Source organism: Necator americanus, chromosome I, assembly GCF_031761385.1.
Source record: "Necator americanus strain Aroian chromosome I, whole genome shotgun sequence".
Taxonomy (NCBI): Eukaryota; Metazoa; Nematoda; class Chromadorea; order Rhabditida; family Ancylostomatidae; genus Necator; species Necator americanus.
The window spans coordinates 24,413,399-24,438,967 of NC_087371.1; the positions used below are offsets into that span (position 1 = coordinate 24,413,399).

The 25,569-nt window shown below is 42.2% G+C and overlaps 3 protein-coding genes across 4 annotated transcripts; 1 reads left to right on the forward strand and 2 right to left on the reverse strand.

Annotated features, from left to right (window-relative positions):
• Window positions 1–313: 313 nt before the first annotated feature.
• RB195_006731 (uncharacterized protein) lies at window positions 314–4,171 on the reverse strand (the record flags this gene model as incomplete). The annotated part of the gene is made up of 4 exons (XM_064179973.1): window positions 314–385; window positions 1,623–1,776; window positions 1,833–1,990; window positions 4,019–4,171. 4 exons carry the CDS (start codon window positions 4,169–4,171, stop codon window positions 314–316), a joined length of 537 nt encoding a protein of 178 aa, XP_064036886.1.
• On the forward strand, window positions 1,598–1,963 carry RB195_006732 (uncharacterized protein; the record flags this gene model as incomplete). The annotated part of the gene is made up of 1 exon (XM_064179979.1): window positions 1,598–1,963. The coding sequence occupies one exon, from the start codon at window positions 1,598–1,600 to the stop codon at window positions 1,961–1,963; it is 366 nt and encodes a 121-aa protein (XP_064036887.1).
• Window positions 4,172–5,625: 1,454 nt separating the features above from the next.
• On the reverse strand, window positions 5,626–25,301 carry RB195_006733 (uncharacterized protein; the record flags this gene model as incomplete). 2 transcript variants are annotated; one of them, XM_064179981.1, is made up of 26 exons in its annotated part: window positions 5,626–5,712; window positions 6,199–6,275; window positions 6,490–6,615; window positions 6,671–6,831; window positions 6,887–6,987; window positions 7,050–7,143; window positions 8,063–8,141; window positions 8,652–8,750; window positions 8,809–8,866; window positions 9,649–9,753; window positions 9,807–9,870; window positions 11,976–12,085; window positions 12,149–12,298; window positions 12,353–12,488; window positions 12,550–12,696; window positions 12,758–12,840; window positions 13,184–13,327; window positions 13,391–13,472; window positions 13,654–13,707; window positions 13,897–13,952; window positions 14,035–14,103; window positions 16,613–16,800; window positions 16,864–16,923; window positions 18,811–18,922; window positions 19,956–20,031; window positions 25,288–25,301. In XM_064179981.1, the coding sequence occupies 26 exons, from the start codon at window positions 25,299–25,301 to the stop codon at window positions 5,626–5,628; spliced, it is 2,532 nt and encodes an 843-aa protein (XP_064036888.1). The 2 variants fall into 2 exon arrangements, with proteins under 2 accessions (XP_064036888.1, XP_064036889.1); XM_064179980.1 differs by lacking the exon at window positions 25,288–25,301 and adding an exon at window positions 20,704–20,810 and having other exon boundaries at window positions 19,956–20,046.
• Between the last annotated feature and the right edge of the window lie 268 nt (window positions 25,302–25,569).

The window sequence follows — 25,569 nt, forward strand, 5'->3', positions numbered from 1 at the left end:
GGACTTGAGGTAGGAGAAGAAAACCTGTGAATTATTACAGCCTTGAAGATGTAGATTCTTATACGGTGTAGTCGCGTGAAGTGATTTTAATTAACGACTTACGAACGTCCAGAACGTAACTCGTTCATAAGTTGAAGAATACCTGTACAGTAATTTCTCCGTCTAATAATAAGTTCTATTTCAAAGTCTCTCCATGTTCAGAATGAAAATAAATTTGTTTATTTTTTCTTCAACAAGCAGTCAGTAATCCAGATGCCAAATTCACAAACAAAAAAGTTATGGATCATAAACTTCATGAATGAAAATACAAATGTCATATCCTTAAATTATGAGAGTTTATTTTTAAGTGGAATGTTACTTCTTTATCAGTGTTTTGGACGTCAACCTAGAAATGACATCATTTTCTCCTATAAGTGGCTGCACCGTCTTATTTCATTGTGATTGGTTTTCCTTCTGACGTCGCTGAAAGTCGCCTTATCCCACTTCTATCCTCCACAGTCACATCATATGATCCATTTTGATGTCTACTTAGTCCGAGTGGTTTACACAAGACGGCGTTCCTGCTGCGATGTTCATAAAACTAGCCGATAAACTACCTTTACTGGTAGTATAGAAATAGAAATTTTCCTTCCTCCAGAGGAAGAGTTCTTGTGTGCGACTTTTAGGAACTTTTCAGAGATCAATAAACTTTCCAAGAAGTTCCAGCTATTATTGAACTATATATAACTGAACTCTAATGATTTGTGTTCGCAGGAAGGGAACCCATAGACGCCTAGTGAAATCCTTTGCTCGGGCACGTTCTTAAGAGCGGACAACCAGCTAATCTTCTAATAGTCTGATGAAGTTATCATGTCATAGTGATAACGATACACGCTGCTATGAAAAGGAAATGAAGCAAAAAGAGAAGGGAAACAATATTGGAATCGAGAGCAGATTCGAAGCGCTGTGGGTTGATATGGCTGTGATTGTCATAAAAAACCGCTTCTTTCATGACTTTTTTACGATTAAAGAGAGGTAAACGGAACCAGCCCGGACCCCGCAATCTGCAACGCCATCTCTAACTTTTCCCGTGGATTCCCTCATCATGTCGGATTCGTGGTATGCTGTATTTAAAATAGTCCAAAGAGAAAAATCCAACGAAGAAGTTCGAGCTGCAAATGTCTAGACGGTTCGAAGTACAAACGTTGCAAAAATGTCTTTTCCTGTAATCTTATTGAAAAAATGAAAAATAGACAGGAAAGATTGAAAAATTTCAGATAGCTGCACTGCATATTTGCGTCCTACTAAGAAGCAAATTGAGGAAGCATATTGGTCATAGTGAGAACTGTATACTCAGAAAGAGAAGCCTTATTCCTATAGCGCAATTCCAGAATATTCTAACCCCTTCCCTTTTTTGTCTAATTTTACAGTCTAATTCTTAGTCTTCTTCAACTATACCATTGGTATGGCTGAAATGAAGAGAATTGTTCAGGCACATTCAGGGAATCATGTGTCATTTTAACTTGCTTCGCGCAAGCACCAGGAATAAAGAACCAGTTTTACTGCGTCGTGATTAACATTCTTGAATTAATCTTTATACAATACTTTGCATCCTGTAATGAGCTACACTATCGACAACATACCTCCATTAACACTTGGTTTTGGAAAGCAACCTGTCGAAGCACTTCCGATAGAAAATGAACCATACTGGTTTGGTGGTTCCACTGTTTTATTTGCATTGGTGTTGTTGGGAATGAGTTTATCGGATACTCCCACGTTAGCTCAAACAAGCAAATGCTGCACTTGGTTAGGACAACACGGCAAGGAAGCAACGGCAGAAAAAATAGGTGTACCTATTCGCCATGCCGCCATGAAGCCATGGGACCCGTCGCACCCCATTACGACGGTTCTTGGCGCTGGACACCAACACATGGGACCATCCCACACCGTTTTGTCGCATTCCTTTCGCAGGCACACCAATTGAACCCCGTTGAACGCGACTGAATGCTTTCTGGAATCTAGTTATACATACATGTGATAGTGGGTGACTTGAGACTTAGGGTATTTTATCACCCTAATTGAACAGACCAAAGCGGTGGTTCAGTGGAATGTTTATTAAGTGAATAAAGTGAGTGCCAGCAAATAGGATTCAATGAAAGGAGTGGGCAGAGCGTTGTCTGCCGCACTCTTGGACGGTACAAATCGTGATTGGAGCCAAATAACCATAACGGCCAACGGTACCTTATACCACGCCCCTTATCTATCATCGGGGTCGATGATAATACATGCATACACGTGGCAGCACGAAACTACTACGATTTTCCTCCTTTCTCTTTTGAAAAGGGCAATAGAGAGATGAAAGAATGGATGACAAGGAGGAGATCCTAAGAGTTGAGGGAAAAGACAGAAGAAAAGAAAGGGCAGATGAAATGCAGTGAGGAACAATCTCACTTTTCCTCCGGGCCTGAACACACCGAGAAACGACAATTCAGATCCCAGTTCGCTCAGAAATTAATGGTGCACCTGTACAAGTCACCTGTTTTGTTGTTCTTGCTATTGTTATTATGTTATTGTGTTATTGTTATTCTGTTATTGTTATATTGTTCTACATACCAGTAATTCTTCCAGAAGCTGTTCCTAGTTAACGTTCGGGCTCTCCTACTGGTCACACCGGTAAAGAATGTTCTCAAACTGCATACGACCTCTTTCCTAATTCGTCTGGGAAAACAGATGCTCTTTTCACTTTGTGGCTAGATTCAATTTTTGCTGCAGGGAGGCTAAATCAAACCAATGTAGAATGTTGACACTACTGAGACGTCGAATAGACAGCACATGCGATCGGTACGGTACAAAAATTTTCTATTTTTTCTCCGAGCTTTTACTCCGATTTTCCACTTTTTTGTTAAACCTACTACATGTAGCTGATTTGAAAAGTGCAATCCCGTTTAGAAAAGTTGAAAATTACAGCGGGAAAACATGTTATTCCGATTCGTTGGATTCGTTGGAAATAGCGCTCACAAAAGTTAAGCAATGTTTCAGTTCTTGCCCTTTTTGCTTTAATTTTGTTTTCTCTTGATGCTCTTTTATCATGTTTTGCACCTTCTCTACGATTCTTTTTGTTTCCGAAGTAGGTAAAAGCAAGATGTTGTTTTGATGTTTGAAAGCAAGCTTCTTCCTTGGTTGCGAAGAAGAAAAAGGTTGTTAGCCGTTATAATGTTCTTCCAAGTTCTGTCACTATAATTTATTGACGTTTAGAGGAGCACAAAAGAATAGAAATGGCCGACTAAACAAAATTAGTGAAAGAATTGATATCAAGATTCCTAGAGAAGTTGGTAGCAATCAAGTTTAACCAATGTATGTTCGAAAAAGATCTGGCTGAATTTTTAACTAAGGACTGCTTTTATAAGGATTATTTAACGTCGCTCATGTGCTGGCAGATTCATCCACAGTAGAGGTATTTGATATTAAGTATTGGATCTAGTGTTGAATAGGCATCGAGCATAAAACGTCTCATCATTTCCATACAACATAAACATTAACTACTCACTGAACAGTACATTCGCCCAATATCGTTCCGTACTCAGCAAATGCGCGTTTTGCAGATGCTGCAAAGACTATCTTATTTTTCACAGAAGCCAGCGGTTTCATCATTTTGATGAAAATTATAGTGGACACCTGGCCAATCGTAGACAAACAAGACGGAACCCGAACTTCCTCGTCATTTGTTCGAGACGTTTGATAGGCTAGAGTAGTATGATTAGCTCCAGAACATGGTACATAACATGCAACGATGAGATTCGGGTCCGTGATGGATAACTTCTTATGCACAGCAATTATGGTAGCGTGGCTTCACGAGTTAGGTATCCTTTCGTTGATCCATACTGAACAGATTATCGTCGTCATCTCACGAATCCCAGGCAGAGGAAGATATCTCAGCATTTCTGCGCTAATCCCGTCGTCTTCACTTGATTTTCCATTTTGATCTTCTGGATACAGGCCAGCAAATCCGATTCGGTCAGGTCGGTGGTTCTTCGCTAACCGCGTATGTCGGTCGCTGGACGTGTTCGAGTTCACGTGCCGATGACGCTTGCTGGTTCAGGAAGGTGTTGAAGCGATTTCTCCGAACTGGTAGGGTTGCTTCACCGACTATAACTCCATTGGCAGTGTTGAGGACTGGAAAACACTTTTTCATCTCGCCGTAATACAATTTTAGTAAAGCATAAGCTCTCTTCGGATTTTTGTCCTTTCGTGCTTTTTCAAACTCCTTCTCCCTTGATTTTTATTTGCTTTCGCAGTTTTGCAGCAGTGAGCTTGATGTTTATTTGCGATTTCTTCCTCTTAAACTTTTCCTGGTGGATATCTTCAGTGTTCCGAGAATACAGAACTATACGTGGGTTTTGTCTTCGCAGATGCAAATACAAATCCCTCCCTTGCAAAACTTCTTCCTTGTCCATATTCCAGTAGAAATAGACATAGGTTTGCGGAATTTCGCTCTACGCTATTCATTCCTTGCTGGCATTTTTAGTTTAATCGCCTTAGTTTCTAGGAACTCCACTATTTTTCTTGTGAAACCGCATCTTGACGCTGAGAAGAATCGGACGGCGGTCAAAGCCGAATACGACGTCCAAAACAGCTCTAGATCTTTGGTCTTCCTTCCGATAAATGCTCTTCGTCAGGTCGCAGTAGGGCTGAAGTTTGAGAGTTCTCATCTTCCGCTTGTGCTGCTCTTAAGGCATCAAAAGATTTGACCTTTGCCACGCCAGCTGATGGCGTCAATGATTCCTCTTGAACATAGAAGCCATGATGAGACCCGTCTGTTTGCATAAATCGACAAGACGACTACCATTGTCCGACCTGTGCTACAGGCTGATGTTCCTGCTACCCTAGATAATACCGGTTTCCTGCCACATCGGATTTTTTTTCTGTTCAAGTCATAACTTTGCACTGGCATCGATTCCGACAATAATCACCTGTTGACTGGTTATTTCCGACCTGATTGAGTTTGTCATAGAAGATATCTTCATTGCTGTCTTCAGGGGTTTGTGTAGGTGCATAGGTACTTGCGATCTAAAGCTAACTTCCTCTCTGATCTCATAGTTACAGAAACAAGGTTGCACCATAGTGACATGAACATTCTGGAAAATTTGAGGCCTGCGCAAGTAACAGGTCTGAAAAGAAAAGGAATTTTTATATGTGTGCCCTTGAGAACTGGTCGAGGCTATCGTCTGAAACCATGCACTTTCGGAGTCGTCTATGACATCGTTGTTGAACAATGGTACATTGATATAATACAGACACTCCTCGACGAACTTTCAGAACACAACTCGTTCATTTGTTGAGAAATGTCTATCTAATTTCTCCGTCGAATTTTGAAGCCTCTCCATGATCAGAGCACATATAAATCTGTTTATTTTTTCTTCAACAAGTAGCTAGTAATCGAATCTCACTAGATTTACAAACAAGAAAGTTATGGGCATAAAATTCATAAATGGGTGTTAGAAACATATATGCCATATTCATAAATTATGAGAGGTTAGTTCTAACTAGAATGTTATTTCGTTATCAGTTTTGGACTACCATCTAATAGACATTGACTAGAACATCTGATAGTGAATGTAGAAATAGCAGCAGACTGCCAATTGTTCCCTAAAGGCAGCGTCGATCTAGAAATGAGGTCATTGTCCTGTACAAGTGTTTCCGCCGTCTAATTGCATGGTCTTGATTTGGATAGACCTGAAATTGTTGGCATTGGGACGTTGGCTCTTTTTCTCCCGTTGTTTGGTGTTTTTTGAAATTGTGTTGACGGTGACTGTGGAAAAAGAAAGGAAGAAATTTTGGTGCTACAGTATTTTTTCCATTCACGTCACTCAACAGAACATCTTGCGCAACGTTTGGTGTTGATGGAACACTACAGATTTGCGAATACGGTGATCAAAAGCTGCACAGGCTAATACGTCAAAAACATCTATATTTGTCTGTCAGGTGATTAGTTGCTTGACTCTCAATCGAATTTCTCGATTAACGTCTGAAAGAAGCGCAAAACATGCACTTTTCTGGAAAATTGTGAACATTTGTCGATTCGATGCTGATGTAAGTTTTGGAAAAAGTAGGGAGGACACAAGCAATATTGGAAATTTAAGAATAGGATCGTTACCATCATATTATTGCTTTTTCCGGAAACCTATCAAACCGTTGTATTTTTGCAAGTACTGGACTTACCATAACATCAAAATGCTTGATGCCATTGCGTAGCAACTTAATTATGAATAGGGCACTGTTTTGGAAGTGGACGTTGTCTAGAAATACGACATTAACATTTAAGAAAAGGGAACAAAGGGAAAAACGGATCGGTCAGGATGTAAATATACGTTTCAGCAAGAACTAAGCAGCTGTGGATCAGCGATGAAGAAAATATAAGAGCGGAGATGTGAACTTCACTTCCTTTCAGGGAAATATTGATTGGCTTACAACTAATGAGCTTTTCAAACCCCACAACCACAAATAACTAACCATCATACATTCCATGGATCAATAACAGGCGAGTTTTCTCGAAATTTGACACGTCGTTAGTAATGTCTCCAGCATTGTAGGCGGACTTGTCAGCACTTCCCATGTATCTTTCCGAGTACGCTGCGTCTGGAATCTGGTGTAGTGGTGGAGATTACTTCTGAGAACTGTGCAGAGGAATTACCGTAATACAGGAAGTTAGCGACCGGAGCGACCGAAATGGCACATTTAAAGAATGATGTATTGGCTCTTTCGGATATCAATGCTGCTGCATATCCTCCATAGGACCAGCCAAAAACCGATACACGGCGGTCATCAAGGAAAGGGTACTTTTTTATCACCTGTCTTAAGGGCAATAGTTGTCTAAATGAGGAACGATCACGCCAGTTCAGGAATTTACCGAATGCCTTCGATTTGGTCCTCTATTTCCACGGTGCCTAATGCGCCATATATGGGACTCCGATACTTCCATCCACGGCCGTTCGATCCACGACCATCTATCTGAAAAGCACGAGCTCATCGTTCTCAGCCGCTATCTTCCGTGTCACCACCGCAACACTCACGTTAACCACTGCAAAATTTCGAGAGATGATCAGGAATTCTTCGAATCCCATCGTAAATCTATCGTCGGCAATTTGTGAACCAGGTCCAGCATAACTGCAAACGTAATAGGTAATGAATGTATCCTGTGAGTATTCTGGGTATTGATGACATTTTTGTCATATGAAGCAATTCCCAACCAACTTCTAGTTACATACCTAATGAATCTGTCAGGTCACCCCAGCCAAGCACCTATCATTCTACTTTGTTTGTAAAACATTAATATTTAAAGGAAGCCTATCGTGAAATTGACGTATTTGGGAGATCTTTTGAACACTAAAACTTGGGATGTAGATTACTAGTATGAGCGCGGCCAGGCTCAATTTCCATTAATTGGAGACTAATATTTCCACTAATAAAAGAACGTGGGAACGGAGTTTGCTCCCACGAGTTACGTGCCCCCTTGTGCACGCGCCGCATCCGCAAATGCGCGCGGTCGGCAACAAATGAGCTCTCCTAAGCAGCCTATTCATGTAAAACAAAAGAATGTGCTGGGGTCGGGGGAGTGGATGGTGTACAAAGGGGACTTAACGTATCTCGTAGGAACAAACGGTATTTTCGGGAAGATTAGGGGAAATGGCGCGGGCCACGCTCATACTCGTAATCTGTGGTACACTCTAAACTCTATGTTTGCCTCCAGAGACCCCAACATCGTCCGTTCCGTGATACGCTGCCTCTAAGACACCGGAAAAAATGGTAGTGGATGGAGCGCATCTAGGGAATAGGAGTGGTCGGGGACCGTTTCCCAACACAGCGCCCCAAGCCGGCAGCGGGTGAAGCTATGCGCGGACGCTTGGCATCATGGAGGATATGGACGCCATTTTTCAGGACGATTAGAAGAAATAGAGCGGGGCCACTGTCATGCTTGTAATCTGTACCCCGGACTGCATATTCTCCCTTGTGTTTTCCAAATACGGCAATTTTGACATACATTGGTTTTAGGAGCTACTGTACAAAGGTTAGGTGTAAGACTTACACCTTCAGCATCACAGGTAACGATCGGGATCCGGATCGAATTGATTGGTCAGGTGGAAGTGAGATCTTCACATGGGCTTCTGAAAAAAGGTCGTGGCTCCGCTATCGTAAGCAATCGAAGAAATTCAAAGTTTGAAAGCTGACTGTTTCTTCTAAAAAAAAGACAAGTGGGGGTGATCTGGTGCGTCTCTCTGGCATGAGCATGTGGCCGAGTCTCAGTGAGTGGTCAGGTAATCCACAGTACTTTCTACAGTGTGTCTGTGCTTTTTTGCGTAACTTTGTTTTATTCGAGCAAAGCATAAAGTGGTTGGTATTTAAATTGGCGCTGCTGGCGGTCCGTTCATATTAACTCACGCACCTTCCGCCCAGCATACACGATTCTGCTCTTCAAGCGAAAAACTAATGAAAACTGCTCATTTAAGAGGTGCTAAGTATTCTTTTTTCAAAATGAATTCCCAAGCCAACACTAAGCATTAAATTTTAAGTTCAATTAGGTTTTGTCTTAGGTCAAAAATAAAAATGCGATGTGCACGCGTAAAAATAGATAGTTTTGCATTTTAATTTTCTGATTTTTTTTAAGTGCAACCCACCGTATCCTTCCGCCAGCGGAACCGTATCGCTAATAACTGATGGTAATCTAATGTAAGCTAGTCGCTTCTCGTAATCTTCATCTTTTAGGATTTCCACCACTGGAAACGACTACATACACAACAATTACCGCTGCTCGTAGGCGATTGGTAATCTCACAGTTCACAGCTTTCCCTCCCACCAGTTCACCGAGATAGCAATGTGGATGTGCAGGTCCCTGTAATAGTGTAATGTAATTCCTGTAATAATAGTGTAACGTAATCCCTGTAATTTAACCAAGAACTTATTGGGAGCTTAGATTGAGAATAACTCGGCGTGGTACGTTTTATAGGTCAAATTTCCATAAGCGAGTAAGAGATGATAATCAAGGAACCTTGTGTAGTAGCCAGTATATTAAAGAAATATGTACTAAACTAGAACTAAGTGTATATCCATCTAACGCATTTGCTTTTCTCGCAGTGGTACTCAGCATGATAAAAACAAAATTGGAAAATTTTGAATCCAGCCCTAAACTGTGGTCGGGTCAAAATGACATGGAGCTCATTGCAGCTGCGTAACGGCTGCGCTCTAAGCGGCGCGGAGCAGCTTAGTGAACGGGATCGAGGGGGACTCCAGCTAGCACCACTGGTCACTGAAAGACTCACCTTTATCCTAACCGTTAGTCCCATTGCGCCTCTTTGAGCGCGACCGCTCACGCAATTGCACCGAGCCCAAGGTCACTTTGAACAGGCTATACAATGCCACTCTCCCAGTTAAAAAACAATTTCAACCTAGCAACACTAGGAGGTCCAGCAAATTTCTGGTCCCGAAACTAAATGTGACGTGAAACAGAGCACGTACGCCTAAATGATTTGTTACGTGTTTTTTAGCGCTACGATTCCCATCAGGTGATGTGAAAAACGTTCTATGCAGCTTAATTGTGATGCTCCACCTATCCGCAAGAGACTGCAACATTCTAATGCTTACCAGCGTAGTCGAGAGTGTAGAGTTCGAACTTACCTTGCAAAATGTAAGAATGCGCTTGAAGTTAGAACTCAAATGGTTGAATTGGTAAGTACAGTTGGAAAACTTGCAGGATACACATGTCCACGAGTCAGCTGTTGTCTGAAATCCAATATGAATGTAAGAATTCCATAGAAATAGAGATCAGAAAATACCGGTGAGCCTTTCGTTGAATATAGATGACGGTTGTTCGGTGAAGGCGCTAGGGCTGTGAAATATCTATAAGTTTGTATTTACATTGATTCATTTAAAAGAATTAGAGTTCAACAAAAGGGAACAAAAAAGGCACGTAATATTTCAAAGTTCAAAAACCCGTCGATGGAAGGAAGGAGCTTGTGAGGAGGATGTAAAAGTAGGTTAGGTAGATTGCAAATATAATTAGAAGCATATCCCACAAGAATCTAGCATAAGCACACACCAAATTTGCTAATTTGATAACAGAGATAATAGATGTGATGTCATTTTTCGGAGGTGGGTGCAGCATAGTCGGTTAGAGGTTCCACTGTCTACACGGTCGATCGGAGGTTCGAACCCGCCCTAGTGCTCCCCAAGCCTTTCATCCCAGTGAGGTCGATGGATTGGTGCCAGACTTGTCTCGGAGGATAAAAACACTGACGTGACACATCAACTAGCCATTACAAGTCATTGTATAGGCCAGTTACACGTTTGTGAATCCCAAACGACTCTGAATTGAAGTGAACGTATGGGCGCATCCCAAGTGGACTGATTAACTCCAGACACTTTATCCCTTTACCAGTCTGAGGAGTTTCTGTGAAGACTTTGTGTGGAGTTCGCTTCGCTTCCCTTCACTGGTCGACGAAAATTAATATTAGTGGCTTTTTCTGTGAAATTAGACTTGTGCGTCTCTAACAATCTTCCTTCATCTTTTTTATTAGAAATAAAGGCGAAAGATTTTATAGTCTTCTTTCTAAACGCGTCAGTTCTATATTTGGAGCACACTCAAACTTCAGCTTCAAACACTCCTTGTCAATATATTATAGACAAAATTCAAAAGCATTACTCGAAATATGGGTTTTCCTCCTGTTTTCTCCAAACAGTTATCAAAGAAAGATGTTTTAGCATAAAATGACGTGAAAGACATCATCCTACTGATAAAGATGACGTTCTAGGTCAGATCATGTAAACTGTTCGCTACTATTAAAGCAGCCGTTTGCATGCATGTTTCCACTTTCTGAGGAAGGAATGTTATCAACTTGTGGCATATGTGGAAGGAGTTAGAATGACGAAGGAGTCATAATGGTGAAAAGCAACGCGCCCAGTGGCCACGGCTACGAAACGGCTACCATTTACCTTTCGCGATATGCACACGAAGTTATTCCACACCAATGCGAAGTCGTGGGATCCATCGCAATCCATTTTATAGTTATCTGACGCCGGCGCACTAATCTGACGCCGATGGATCCGCTGCACCCCCTTTTTCGAATTTCGTGGCACACACACAATGTTGAAATGCAATATAGTGGATATTCGTTGGGTTTTGTATTTTTATCAGTTCTTTGAACCACAAATTTTGCTGGAGTAATCTCGCCGTAAAAGCAAAGCGGTTCGACCACGGGCTTCACAATTAACTGTGAAATGGAGGGGATCCAATGACCCAAGAGAGTGATATGCAAGCAGATTGGGAAAGACAAGAAAGTTGAGGTTTTCATCAAAAATAACCTTTTGCAGCATTTTCTGAATGGTGGCAATTATTAGGAAGGCAGTTTTGCACTCCAGTAATATTTCTCTTTGACATCATGACGTAGTAAAGTAGAACGTTACACTGATTAAATTCTGAGCAGAGACATACGTGTAACGGTTGTGGGAGGGGAATTTCACTCCCATCTCAAAATTACCCTGGTGGTTGAGTACTTTGTCCCTTAATTCCATTCAATAAACAGAAGATAATCGACTAACTTCTATCCTTAAGAAACAAATACAAGCAAGGAGTCAAAAGTAAATGCTGGGCAATCATGCTCAACAACATGTGCCTACGGGAGCTTCGTTTTATGCGGAGCCACCGCAGCCATCGTAAACAGCTTCTTCTGTGCCAATCGTTCTGGCACAACCACACTCTCTCAATCGCTTGGGCTTGGGTCCTTACGCTGACACCCGCTCTGAGACTTCTTGACGACAAGTCACCTATTTTGGGTTCGACTAAATCGTATCCACTTAAAAAAAAACTCTTTAGAGAAGCTACTGCCTCGCTTGCGCTGCACCAGTGCCTTGGGCCTTCCTCTCAGGACGAACGAGATCTCCAGTCACTCGTCGAGCTCTTTATATAAAATGGTTTTTCGTGTGGTGTAGATATAGAAATTGCTTACATCATGTCTTCATTTTTATCGTAGGCTTCCAACTGAACGACATCAAAATTCCCTAATGAAAGGAACGATGACTTAGTCCACTTCACATCCTTTCTTTTCGCAGGATCTCTCTGTAATAGTGTAGTGTGAATAGCTCAAAAGAAACGAGTAAACACCGAAACAAGTTAGTTTACCATGACGGTCAGCTTTGCGATGTGCTGGTAACTGTTTCCATCTGCTCTGGCTTGTGGAAAAAGCATATAAATAGCATCGTCACTGTTTAAAATTGATGAAAAGTCACTCGGTTCTGCCCATGTCCTGCCAGGATACTTGTACTCGAAAACCTAGAACGGTTACTGTGAAGTATATAGAGGAATTCTTTGCCCCAATTCTCTCACCAGGTTGCAAATTCCCGATGTGTAGTCGCAAATGGTGACGGAGACCTCCGTTTGGAGTCTATTTGCCCAAATAGCAACAAGTAATTCTTCCCCTTGCATCACTACCCACTTCACTCCATAAAGGTAGTGAAATGCTCTGGAAAACATGGACTCATTGTAGGCAAACAGACTGGGGAAAAACAGTCGTTTTTTCCTACGTGTTGTTCCGCAGTTCCACATCCATCTGATTCACTTTGCCGGTATTTTTATCCCATACATTAATAATGTAGGTTGGTAAACGCTCCTCGTGAGTTTTTGGATACGGTAGTTCTACCACACTTGGATATTGTTCCCCTTCTGTGTAGCTGCAAATTTCTAATTTGTGAAAAGTCGTCGCAGGTAACACACCAGAACCAGAACACTAACCCGATCATCATCACCGACTTTTCTTTCGTTTTTTCTCGACTGAGAAAAGCCAATTTCTTGCCTTTCTTAGACCACCAAACTGCCTGAAAGTTTCCTCTAAAAGCAATGGTAATTATAGTGAGATCAGGCGATTCAGCTGTATTAATATCATCTGTAATATCAGATTCAGCTGTATTAGGCGATATCCCCATCAGAAGGTCTACGCGATTTTCAGCCCACACTCGGTTCTCTTCGGTGAGGAGTTGACTTCTCATTAAAAAGAAACTATGAAATTGTGTTAAGACTAAGTGTAGAGAGCTGACAATTATTAAAATGCACCAGAATTGGGATTCTCTAGCGATACTGTATCGTTCGATTCAGGATTGGGAGGATTAAATTCGTAATACTCAGTTCAATATCAATTATCAAATTCTGAAAGAGACTAACCTTAGAGCCACGACCAAAAATTTCTTCTTCATACATCCAGTCAAAGATTCCATGTTCCCAATTCGGTCCTCCACTACTGATCCGAACTGATGTAGCTGATTCGGGATTCTCTGAGTAGTAAAGATGACCATCTTGCCAGAAAATCTGAATGCTTGGATGATTCTAATGGCTTCGAGGGAACAAAGAGGAAACATTAAAAAAACCAACATAATCGTTGCCGACGGGGTTCCACTTGAAGAAACGTTGCGCTTCGTCGTCTGTTTTCGCAGTGCCTACTTTATACATCAGTCTGGAAATGTAGATTAGTTAGTGCATGTTTCAAGGTGTTCACTTAGTGCAACATAAAAACTACTCTTCTTTGTTGTTCAGTTGTTTTTTTTTAGTTTCCATGTTCTCGACACCGTAAATTCAGAGAAATTGGATTGAAAAAACATTGATTAAAATTCGTATAAAATACGACAAAAACTCACCCTTTTATTGATTCTTTAGATGAGGACCCATGATACTCTCTGTCAAGAGTATTACTACAAAAATTAATGGGTTAAATCTAGTCGGGTTGCATTCATTTGTATTGAGTTGTATCAGATGTATAAGAAAGTGAAACGTTTCGTTGTTGTTGGCTTTCGAGGCATGCACAATTAGTGGAAAAGAAAAATGATTCAATTGTTTACGGAACGTTCCACTTTCAAAAGTTTTGCCCAGCAACAACTTACTATTTGTATCTGTCGAGGATCAAGATCTTGTATGTGGCATTGAATTTTGTGCTGATCTATAACAAACAAATCTTCCTCGGATTTTTTTCCTTTGGGAGTCAATAAATAGAGGTAAATAGACAGTGAAAACCAAGTTACGTGGTTAGAGGTCCGTTCAAGGAAGGCAAAATATCGCAGGTCGTGTGAAGGTTCTTCAATGGGCGTGAACTGAAGCAGTAATAAAATGAACAAATCGCAGAACTAAAAAGAACTAGTGTGAGAAAGAAAATACTGATTTAGTTTTAGATATATTTTCTTGAAGTAACGTCGTACTATCGAAATAAAATTCTTTTCAAATACGACATTAGAATCCAAGTTATTTTTGTAGATATAAAGGATAAAGAGATAAAGTCTCTGCTTTATCTATCCACTTGGGATACGCCAGCGTGTTTTACACATGCAATTCGCAATCGTTGAGGTTTTCATGTTGGCCTCTGGAATGACTTGCGTGAGCGGTCGACGAATAAAATCAGTGTTTTATCCACGCAGATAAGTACGAATTTGTCGATCCCTGAGAAACGAAAGGTTTGATTAGCAGTAGGGCGGTTTCGAACCATCGACCTGCGCCCACAGCGGTCTTCATGCCGACTGCGCTACATCCGGCCTTTTGCAGATACGCCAAATGTGTTCAACAAGGAGCCGGGGTAATCAAAAGGAAGAAAGTCTATGTCGAGCAAAAAAAAGGGTGTCCCTCGGGTTGGTTGCACATGTTTGCATATCCGGTTGGACACATCTATTCTTGACTTGATGATTCCATCATTGGGATATTTGTTCTTATGGCTGGTAGATGGCTTCTCGGACACCTTTGGCACCGGGACATTTTCTACTTCTAATCTGAACTGTTTCGCGGACAGGTCCAAATGGCTTGAAGGTGTCCAAGAAGTTACGTACACGGCTTATTCTACACATGCCACCTGCACTCCAAGTGTTCTTCGATTTGCTCGAGCGGGTGGTGGTAGTACCTTGCAATCGTGACGATAACGCGCAAAAGTTTCTCAGTGGTTTCTCTTTTTGCTAGGGAGCGAAGTGCACCGAACAGGATTTCTATGAAAGGATCTGATCTTCATGTTGGCTCTCTTCCCTTAGTGCCTTTAATATCGTGCAGCTCCCAGCCTCCACTGCTCTGGCCGAACGGTTGTCGTTGAGGCGCGATGACGAAGTGTCCGACTGTCCGCCTTATTTTACTTCCTTGTTTTATGCGGCTGATTTTCTTATCTTTGGTCATTGATGCATTTTTGAGCCCACTTCGAGCTTTTGGATCTGAATCTCTTATTCAATTGCGCGAAACGAGATAGTCCTAAAGTCATCTTGTTTGACGACAGTGACCACTTTTTCCTCCTGCTTGCAGAACTCCCATTCCTCGGCTTAGGTGACAGTATCCTGAAGTGGTGTTTTGAGGTGCTCCAGAAGTTCTTTGTTTTTTTCCACTACATTCTCGATAATCTTATACGCTCCCCAGTTCGCTCGTTTCCCCCTGGTAAGCTCGGAGGTCATTCGTCATGTTCGTTTTCAGACCTAGACATACATAGGTGTTTCATTCAAAAGTATTCGTTCCGTTGAGGGTAAATGGAGCAGAAAAACCAGATCAGAAATATATCCGTTTCTCAATGGCATCCAGCAGTCATTCTGCATATGCCGCTGGTAGATTTCATGAGAACGACGTCACTATCTAGAAGCAGGTGGTGTAGGTGTTGTCCATCAATTCAACTCTATTCGTATTCTTGCGTTGCGTTCTCAAGATCAGAACTGTATGCGGAATAGAGAAATTTTGGGCGTGCAGTTGTTATAGAATATTCTAGCACTGAGCAGGTCAATAAGAGACATCGACTCAAAAATAAGAAAATAAGCAGTCTGGGCGATAATGCGGTGCGAGTCCTCCGTTTTATGCCACAGCACAGTTTTGGTGGTCTTCCATTGCTTAGACATAGTTTCGGCAGGTAACGTGTCAGAGACCCCACCAGGATGTTGACGAGGACCGGAGGTGGGTTTTTCAAATGTCTAGATTTGATTCCGTCGGGAAAGGATAGAGTACGATTTTCTACCGATACGATGACATGTCGGGTTTTGGAAAAACGGATCTCTGGAATGAAACGTGTGTCTTCCTCCAGATGACGTATGACGATGAAGTGCAGGTTGATCGGAATAGAAATCTTGTATTACCTTCTCAATTGTTCTCAATCCTGCGATTGTCTGATTCAGCTTCCTGAAGGAGGAGGTTTTTGTTTTGTAACTCGCGAAACTCCGATGAGAGTAGTGAATGCTCTTTCCAACCTTTGCAACTTTAATCAAAATTGCTGCTTATCTCTTGGCAACTTGTTTTTTGTTCCATTGGAAAGTTGTTTACGAGACTGGATGATAATAGAAGACTACATCTCATTAAATTTAAATTTCATTTCCAATTTTATAAGATAGTTTGGCGTTGTGCTTTTCAGACGGGGTAGCTTTATGGGATATGGGTAACCAAGTCGTTGTTTGTGACAATTATACTTGTTGATGTTTTCCTTGAAAAGCACACTAATCACTCCTTGTAAACATCCTACATGCTCGTATTTAAGACACTATTCTACGTTTTGCAGTTTTGTATAGTATCTAGTTGCATTTCTTAACAACCTGTGATACTCGAACTCTGAAAGAAAATCTCGTGAACGCATGTGTAAAAACTGATTCGGAAAATTACCGAAGGAAAGTGAAGCAAAGGTTCAGACTTCATTTTGTTTAGTGACAATAGCTTAAGTCCTTCGTGGATGTCTTCGTAGACGATTGCATCGTTTCCGACGAAGTGCACATTTAAGATTGGTGATTGGAGCGATCGCAGAAGTCTCTGGATATTTACATTGGCTTCTGATTTATTCGTAGCTGCTGTTACTTGAACAAAATTGAAAATTAATCGGGCGTAGACGAGCTGGAAAATACATTCTTGAAACTAACCGTTGCTCTGATTGTTTTGCGAATTATTTCCGAGACCAGATTCTGGGAGAATATTTTTTACTGAAATCTTTGCTCATATATACGTTTTGAAAAAGATCACAAATAAAATGCAAAAACGCAAAAGTCCCGCAGGAAGAAAGTATTCTGTTATCGTTCCGCACCAGACCGTGTAATCAAGCCTCTCCGCCGCTGTAGACAGTGAATCCCAAAACTACGATCATGATAGGGCGAATTGCGAATAGGTAAACTCGCAGCTTGACTTCGTTGGTTACTGTTGTCGATCACAGACACTTCGTTAATGAGTTAAAGGCATCAAATCTCAAACCCACGAATCTGAGGTGGTAAGGATTTCAGGTGGAGTATTCGCATACGGGATAGTAGATTATGGAGAGGAGTGTGATTCCGTCCATTCCTTCCTAATTACCGTAAAAAAGGGCCCGGAAGATGCGGCGCCGCACAGGGCTGGCGCGCTCCAATCGAACTCGTTGTAGGAAATAGTGCGCTGGAACGCTCGAAGCCGTATCTTCCGGGCTGTTTTTTACGGCGATTAGGATGGAATGGACGGAATCACACCCCTCTCCATAACCCCTACGACCCCGTATACGAATACTCCACCTGAAATCCGTACCGTGGCTGCCGTTGTTCTTCGGCATACGGCCCCGGTAACGGAACTCATCAACGATTTTCATCGGTTGCCCGTCCACCTTGATTCCTGTTTGAGGTCTCGAAGAGACCCACATCTGCTTGCACTTATCAGGGTCCAGAAAGACTAACTGCATTGACTTCGAATAACGCCGCCAGATTTTGAACACTCTTCTGATGATGAACACCTTGTCAATCGTAGATCGGCCAGGACGAGAGGCAACCTCCGCTCTAAAACCTTGTACAGAACAGCAGCGAGATTTCTCGATAGTTCCCAGGGTCCGTTAACTTGGAGGATGAACGGGAATTATGATAGCGTGTCTCCACGAGTCAAGCTCACTTTCGTCGACCTCTTCTGAACGGATGATCTTCGGCATAATAGATGCTAAACAGAGGAAGGTATTTCAGCATTTACGCTTTGTCTTCCTGCTCTGTACTCCAACATGAATAAACATACGTTGGCGGAACGGCTGCCGCTGTCGAAGGTGTGCTTCGCTGGATAACACCATTTTCCTAACACATCGGATTGTTGTCCAAGTCCCATCTTTGCATTCGCGAAAACTCCGACAGTGTCTACCTGCTGGCTGGGTATTTTAGGCATCAGCATTGAGCTCGTCATAGAAAGCGTCTTTATTGTTGTCTTTAGAGGTTTCCGTAGGTTCACGAGCACCTATATTTAAAAGTTCATGTCCTTTGCGATCCCGCAGTTGTACAAAGGCACGTCTTGGAGGATGAGCCGAATTCGCCATTTTGTTATAGTAGTTCCTCACTGCTACCGCGCAGCCACCTACCTTCTTTTCGTCAGCTCTGTGCAAACATCTCAGATATCTCTGTTTGCCGTTTGCTGCGCTACAGAAAACAAGCATCAGGGATCCACCCGCCATCACCCGCCCACGTCCACATTGTCAGCTGTCCCTGCGGGGACTACAGTATCTACTGCGGCGATACAGGTGAAAAGAAGGAGGCTGCGCGATAGCGTTAAGAAGCGAGTACAAAAGCTGGCTGGGAGGTTCGGCTCAACTTGTGTAGGTGCATCTTTTTACGTCTGCGTAAAAAGACGCACGGAGGATGCAAAATCTGGATCGTAACTGCACACGCACTTATGGGGACCGCTGAAGACCGCTCATTAACCATTGCACCTCAATAACTCATTACTATCTACACACGAAACAAGAAATAGAGGAATAGCTGAAGTAACACATATGTATCCTTAGACACATGAATACTATTTCTTTCGTAGACCACATGTAGCAGAGCTACAAAGTTATAGACAAGCTTAGCAAAACCAAACAAATAGTAACTTACTTGGTGTGAATAGGTACTTAGCTAAGAGAATCAGTGCAACAATAGACAAAATGACGAGTAGAGTCACGGTTCTCTTCTTGCCTCCTTTCTGCTGTCCTTCATTGTCCTTTTCCTACAACGACACCTAATCGACCTTTACAGATTTCCTAGCAAACCTTTGGGTTGAGGAATATGTAGCTCGTGAACGCTTTTTCAAAACCAAACACTTCACGTAGGAGTGGAAAGTGTTTGGAAAAATGTAACACATCGGTTAGTAGAGAATTATGCGCTCTATAAGGCACCAGCGTCATGACTTTTAAATTTTTATTGATTCTTGTTTTTTTTATCATTAAAATGGTGTGTCAATCCGAGAGGTCAAACTTTTGACAACAGTAGTTTTTCACTTGAGACGATAAGAAGCTGAGATTGGTACTATGCATGGAGATGTTTTTGTTTTCATTTTTGAAATGCCTTTCAGTGACTTTCTTGAGTTTTTCATGCTTCACTAGATCCCCTCAATGAAAGGATCAAATCTTACGAGCATTTAGGCTGCACAACGACCTCAATCAAACATAAAGTCAGACGCCAAAAATGTTAAACTCTGTCCTTATTGATGCTCCATTCTGATCATTCAAAGGCATCATCCCATGAATCTGAGGTGGTACGGATTTCAGGTGGAGTATTCGTATGCGGGATCCTAGATTAAGGAGAGGAGGGTGATTCCGTCCATTTCTTCCTAATTGCCGTAAAAAAACGGCCTTAAAAGATACGGCTTCGAGCGTCCTGGAGCGCTATTGTCCACAATGAGTTCGATTGGAGCGCACCAGCCGTGTGCATACGCAGCATCTTCCGTTTTTTGCCGTTTTTTACGCCAATTAGCAAGGAATGGACGGAATCACCCACCTCTCCATAATCTACGTATACGAATACTCCACCTGAAATCCGTACCACCTCAGATTCGTGGGGTGATGCCTTTAAGAAAAATAAAAAATCAACAAAGTCAAGGAATGTGGACGTGACTGTCGTGTAAGACTAGAAATTCTCTACCAAATGAAATAGAACATATTACCGCCTATTTCTCTCTGCATTTTAGGTTAAAGGAACTACTTATTCTTCAGGTCAGACATATTTCTAACAAATATTTTCTAAAGCAAACAAACACCTACGAAAGGAGTTGTAAAGGTTTTCTCTGAGTCTGCCGTACTTGACTTGTGTGAAGGAAGGCATGCAGGCAATTGTCTTCTAAACAATGGTCTTCTGAACAATGAATGCAGTCAAGTAAACAAGAGGCGGAAAGTGGCGCACATTCACCGCTATAAGCGCCGAGAAATGTGCACCTAAAAAATGGTGTGTTGCTGTTAACGGAACGCTTTGACGGGGTGTAAAACGATAATTCTTTCCGAGAGGCTCATTCATCCTCGTCTGCATTCATGCTCACCACGGGCTTCTTGCAGAACTACATTCTGCTGCAGTCATGAAGGTATTCATTATTTTTCCGCTCTATATAGAAAGAGTCGGTGGGAATGTATTCAAAATGCGTTTCCAATTGCAGGCAAAGGAAAGAGTGTGTATGTGTCAAGCAAAGCAGATTGTGTTGCATTTACCAGGTTGAACCTACTTGGCAGCGTCTACAACTGACGAACAACATTGTTTAAAGTAATGTATGAGTACCCCATTCGCGAAAAAGGTGTTCCCATATGTGTTTAGATCGAATTATCGAATCGAAGTTTGCGGTGGATTTGCTCAAGCTAAGTCCGATTCTGACTGGAAGGTTGTATTTACAGGGATTCTGCAGCCTTCTGTCATTTATATTACACTAGTTCTATCATCCATTTTCGTTGCCGATATGATCTCATTTTTGATGTCAACTCGTTTTGAATGAGTTACTCATACTGATTCCAGAGATTATCCTACACCTTGGCACCATTATATTCATTGTCATCATCAGGTGCTTCCTTTGATTCATTGGATCCCGAATCTAAGGATAACCTCAAAGGAAGTATGCGTGGAATTTCTTGCATCGATATCACAAAAAAAAACTATCTTCCTGCTGCGATATTCATAAGATTACATTGGATTATAAATTCATTCATAAGATTACATAAGATTAAGATAATCCGACTGCCTCTCCGAGAGGCATAAGCATGTTTTGCCTAGCGGCTGTGAAGGAGATTTCATGTGCGACGTTCAAGAACTTTTCAAGGATCAGTCACATTTTCGGGAATGTTCGAGCATACCAACCTAGCGCTACTTAACCTTTCATGACCTAGAGTCCGACATGTAGCACGGACAGTTGTGCAGTCGGTTGCGCTCGACCTGTTCGCCACGGTCCCACCTCTATTCCAACCGCTGTCTCCACGCAGCCGCTTACGCAACTGTCTGTACTTCATGCCGTTTTGACCCAATTATTAATACGCTTACAGAAAAGGAATCCTCAGACGCCCAGTTTAAGTTTTCTTTGCTGGGGTACGTTCCTGAGCGTGGACAGCCATTAATCAAACAGCAGTGAGATGAAGTTATCATGATCATGCTATGTAATGACGGGCTTGTTCTGTCAGGTGTGTGTTTGTGTGTGAAGCGAAATTCGAAAAAGGGACGTGACGGGTCCCACGGCGTAGGATTGGTACGCCGATGCCACAAAGCTATTAAATGGGGTGCGACGGGTCAAATGACGTCGGAGTGGTGCATTGGCGCCAGAACGGTATAAAATGGAGTGTGACGGCCCCAATGGCGTCAAATTGATGCGTCGTAGTGCAATAGTACCGCACAGTAACATCGCATGCATATCGCAAAAGGTAAACGGTTGCAACCCTTTCATAACCGTGGCCACTACCACGTGGTGTTGTACTTCACCTGTATAACTCCTCTGCATATCTATTTCCCAGCACATTTGCTGCAGATTGGTAACATGCCTTATTCAGAAAGTGGAAACACGCATACAAACGGTTGCTTAAATAGTACCCAACAGTTTACATGATCTGACGTGGAACTTTAATTTTATGAGTACGATGATGCAGCCCCAACAAGCCTGATTTCGTCAGGGTTTCAGCTGCGTGGACTACATCCAGACCGTGTCGAGGATTATGGAGATTTGCCGCGAATACCACCTGCCTCCTGACCTAACCTACGTCGACTTTGAAAAAGTTTCCAACAGTATGGAAACGGATGCAATACTGTCAGCGCTGGTCAATAAAAGTGTTTACGCGTCATGTGTAAGGACATTGGCCAATTGCAACCTCCCCTTCACCAAACTGGAAAGGCGGTACGACAAGGCGATACTATACTGCCGCAGCTGTTCACGACTGCATTACAAAGGATAATGAAATCCCTTGCTTAGGAAGAAGGGAGCTAGTGATTGATGAAAGATTCCTCTTGAATCTCCGTTCTGCGGACGACATCGTTTTCTTTTCGAATTGCCAGTGAACAGAAAGAGGACACTGCTTCTGAGGAATGTCTATTGCACAACGAAGGAGCACAACTTGAAGGCTCCCAGTTCGTGCAAACTTCGTCATACGTCTACTTCGGACGTTCTATGAATATGGAAAACGACTTGAAGGAACAACTGAATAGAAGGATGGGAGCGAAGTGGCCAGCCTTTGCACCCGTCGGGGGTTCTACGGACCAAATGACGGATCAAGTTCTCCGTGCGCATCTGTTCGACTCCACAGTTCTTCCAGCGTTCTGTTACGCAGCGGAGGCGTGGGTAGATACTGCTAAAAAGCTCCTCTCTATCCACAGAACCTTTGAGAGAGGTCTTCTGAAGTTTAACCGACGCATAATAATGAAGCCCGTCTTCGCAGCCCCAACCTAACAGGGATGTCCCATCTTTGTGACTTAGCGGAGTATATATCGAATACAAAGCATAGGGAGCTGGTCACATTATAAGAAGAATCGACGATGGATGGAGAAAAAGAACGGTGGTTCCTTCAATGGAGGCCGCCATTGAGATAAGGTGATGTGTTCGCTACATGGACCAGCTCAGAGCTCGACTGGGTATAGTTCAAGGAGATGATCAACGTCACTCACGAAAGTGAAGAACATCTTGATGACGATAGCGAGGGAACGAAACGTTTTGAAAAGGTGCTGGCCCCCGCACGTTCAATGAAGACAGGCCATTTAAGTATAGAAGCATGTAGTTAAAAAGTAAAAAGGTATCTGAGCACATCTAGGGAGTTATTTGTTATTTTATGTACAGGACTCAGGCAAATGCCATCTATATACACCCAATTCTATTCTATTAAAATCATGCTGTATAATAACGGGCTTAGATTGGTAGTTACATGAGACACATGATAATAAAGGTTACTTGACGACTAAAAGTAACTTGTCCTATGACGCTTTTCTATTCCAGATTCTGCCGTTGGTTGTCATGATCATCGAAACTGTAGTCATTTGAAAAACGGAACGTAATAATCATGTTTTATAATAACGCGCCTATTCCGCGTCTGTATGTGTTTTCGGGTTTGTCTGTGTGTAACGAAAATACTCCTAAAAGTTACAAAATTCCCCAAAATCGAGAACCGAACCATCGAGGCGAACAGTCTGCCACTGAGCCACTGTCAAGAATTGCTGATGTACTAAACACGTGATGGGGTAGGTTACTTTTTATTAAACACAGCAAGTAACCCCTTATGAGCATGCTCACCTCCAATTTTACAAAGCATCGAAAGTGATTGGCCTTTGATTATACAGATGGATCGAAAGTGTTTGATTAGTTTATTAATAAATCACAAACTTATCGCATTCTCTTTCGAAATATTTCTCCTGAAGCTTTTGAAGGTAGAGTACATTTTTCTTGCGGAAGTAGAAAAGTAAGAAATTGTGATTTATTGTCCTTCTCTAGCCAAGAAGCCGGAAAAAACTTATTATGATGTCCAAGAGCTTAACTTAAACACGACAAAAAAGAATTGAATATAATTCTATGATTTCTTTTTTGAATGTTTTCATCCTTTCCAGAAGTATTATCATTAGATGTGCCTTCGGACAAGTTTCACTCCGTCGTACAGTTTTCTGGGGTTCAGATTGGTGCACCTGGACCACGAAACAGCAGGATAGGGTGTTGCGCGTCTAACGGCCTGTTTTAGGGATGTTGGCATCAGAACGAAGTGGAAGGGTCCTGTAGATGCGTCGGTACCAGAAAGTAGAAGGAGTAATACGAGTACCACGACACCACAGTACGCCAACGCCAGAAAACAGTAAAGTGAAGAGAGGCGGGTTGCCTGGATGGCGAATAACCAAAATTTACTCCTCTGTATATCCACTCCTCTATACGTTACACTCATCATGCTTCCCAGATGACTTCTTCGGAAATTGTATATACGCATGCAGACGACGACTTTAGTAGTAGATAGCTGACGTAAGATTTTTACCCTTATCAGTACGGTGATGACCTTCACGTTCTTTAGCAGTATCACATAATTATATGTTAACTGTGGGGACGAAGACGAAAAAAGCTTAGGCTGCCCGCAGAGTTCAGAGCCGCGCGGGTGCGCGGTTTGGCGGCTCTGCAGTTTTGGTGGTTATTGACTCACAACAGCGCGCTCATTAACCAACAAAACCGCAGAGCCGCCAAACCGCGTGCCCGCGCAGCTCTGAACTCCGCGCGGAGCCTTAGCTAGAAACCTAGATTGTAGAAAGGAATATTACGCTCTAAAATAACAGGCTTAGTCGGTCGAGTGTGTATATGTATGTGCGCTGAGCTAAATATCAGAGAGCAGAGAGACGGGTCCGACGTCGTAGAATTGGCGTTCTGAGGCCATAAAACTCTGAGAGCTGCGCATCTGGTGCAAAAATTGGAATCGGCACAATTATTGGTGCAGCAGCACCGATTAAAATCTGAATCGTCAAAAATTGAATGAGTTGTGAACAGTTTCATAGCCGTTATAACTGCATGTGTTGCGTTTCATCCCTGTGTATTCTTACGCATGTCCGTTCTCGGCGCGTTTGCTTCAGGATGGTAACATCCTTTCTTCAGATATTGAAAGCAGGCATGCAAAACGTTGTTTAAGTAGTGGCTAACAGTTTAGTTGGTCCGACGTAGTGCGTTAGTTTTGCCAGTGCGATTATGGCGTTCACGTCATTTTGTGTTGGCACGTCATTCTATTTTAACTGCTGGGGGAAAAGATAGGAATATCTTTACTTCAAAGAAAGCTTTCAAATTCTAGCGGCACCGAGGGAATATAGGTGTAAAATTAGGTTTGAACATTCTGCAAGTGGAGTACCGACCCCATTAGTGAGAAAAGTATCAAATCTTCTATCAGTGCCTAAATTTCTCAAAAAAAAGCACGAAGAAAACGTTGTAAGGAAAAGAGAAACTCAATTCTGTTTCAAAAGTTTATGGAAATTGTCATTACTTTTAATTTTTACTAATGACTGAAGGCGAACGAAGAGAGAACCACAAGAAGTCTAAAATAGTGCATTACCCGGACGTTCAAACTGGTTAATAAATAAATGTTTAGAATTTTTATCCTGTAGTAAGCATCACTAGTGACAACTGACTTCAAATGACACATCGTTTTGGAGAAAACGCTGCCTGTCGAACCGCTCCTAATTGAAAATGAACCATACTGTTCTGCTATTTTTATTTGCTGACTACTTCGTAAATGAGATTATCGGACATTCCTACATCAGCTCAAACAAACAAATGCCCCACACAACTGGGTTCAACAAGATGGCAAGAAAACAACAGCAGAAAAGAATAGAACAATGCCAAGAACGACAGCTGTGTGTGTGAATAAGATTTACGGGTTAAAAATGGGAAGAAAAGGCTAAGAGGTTGGC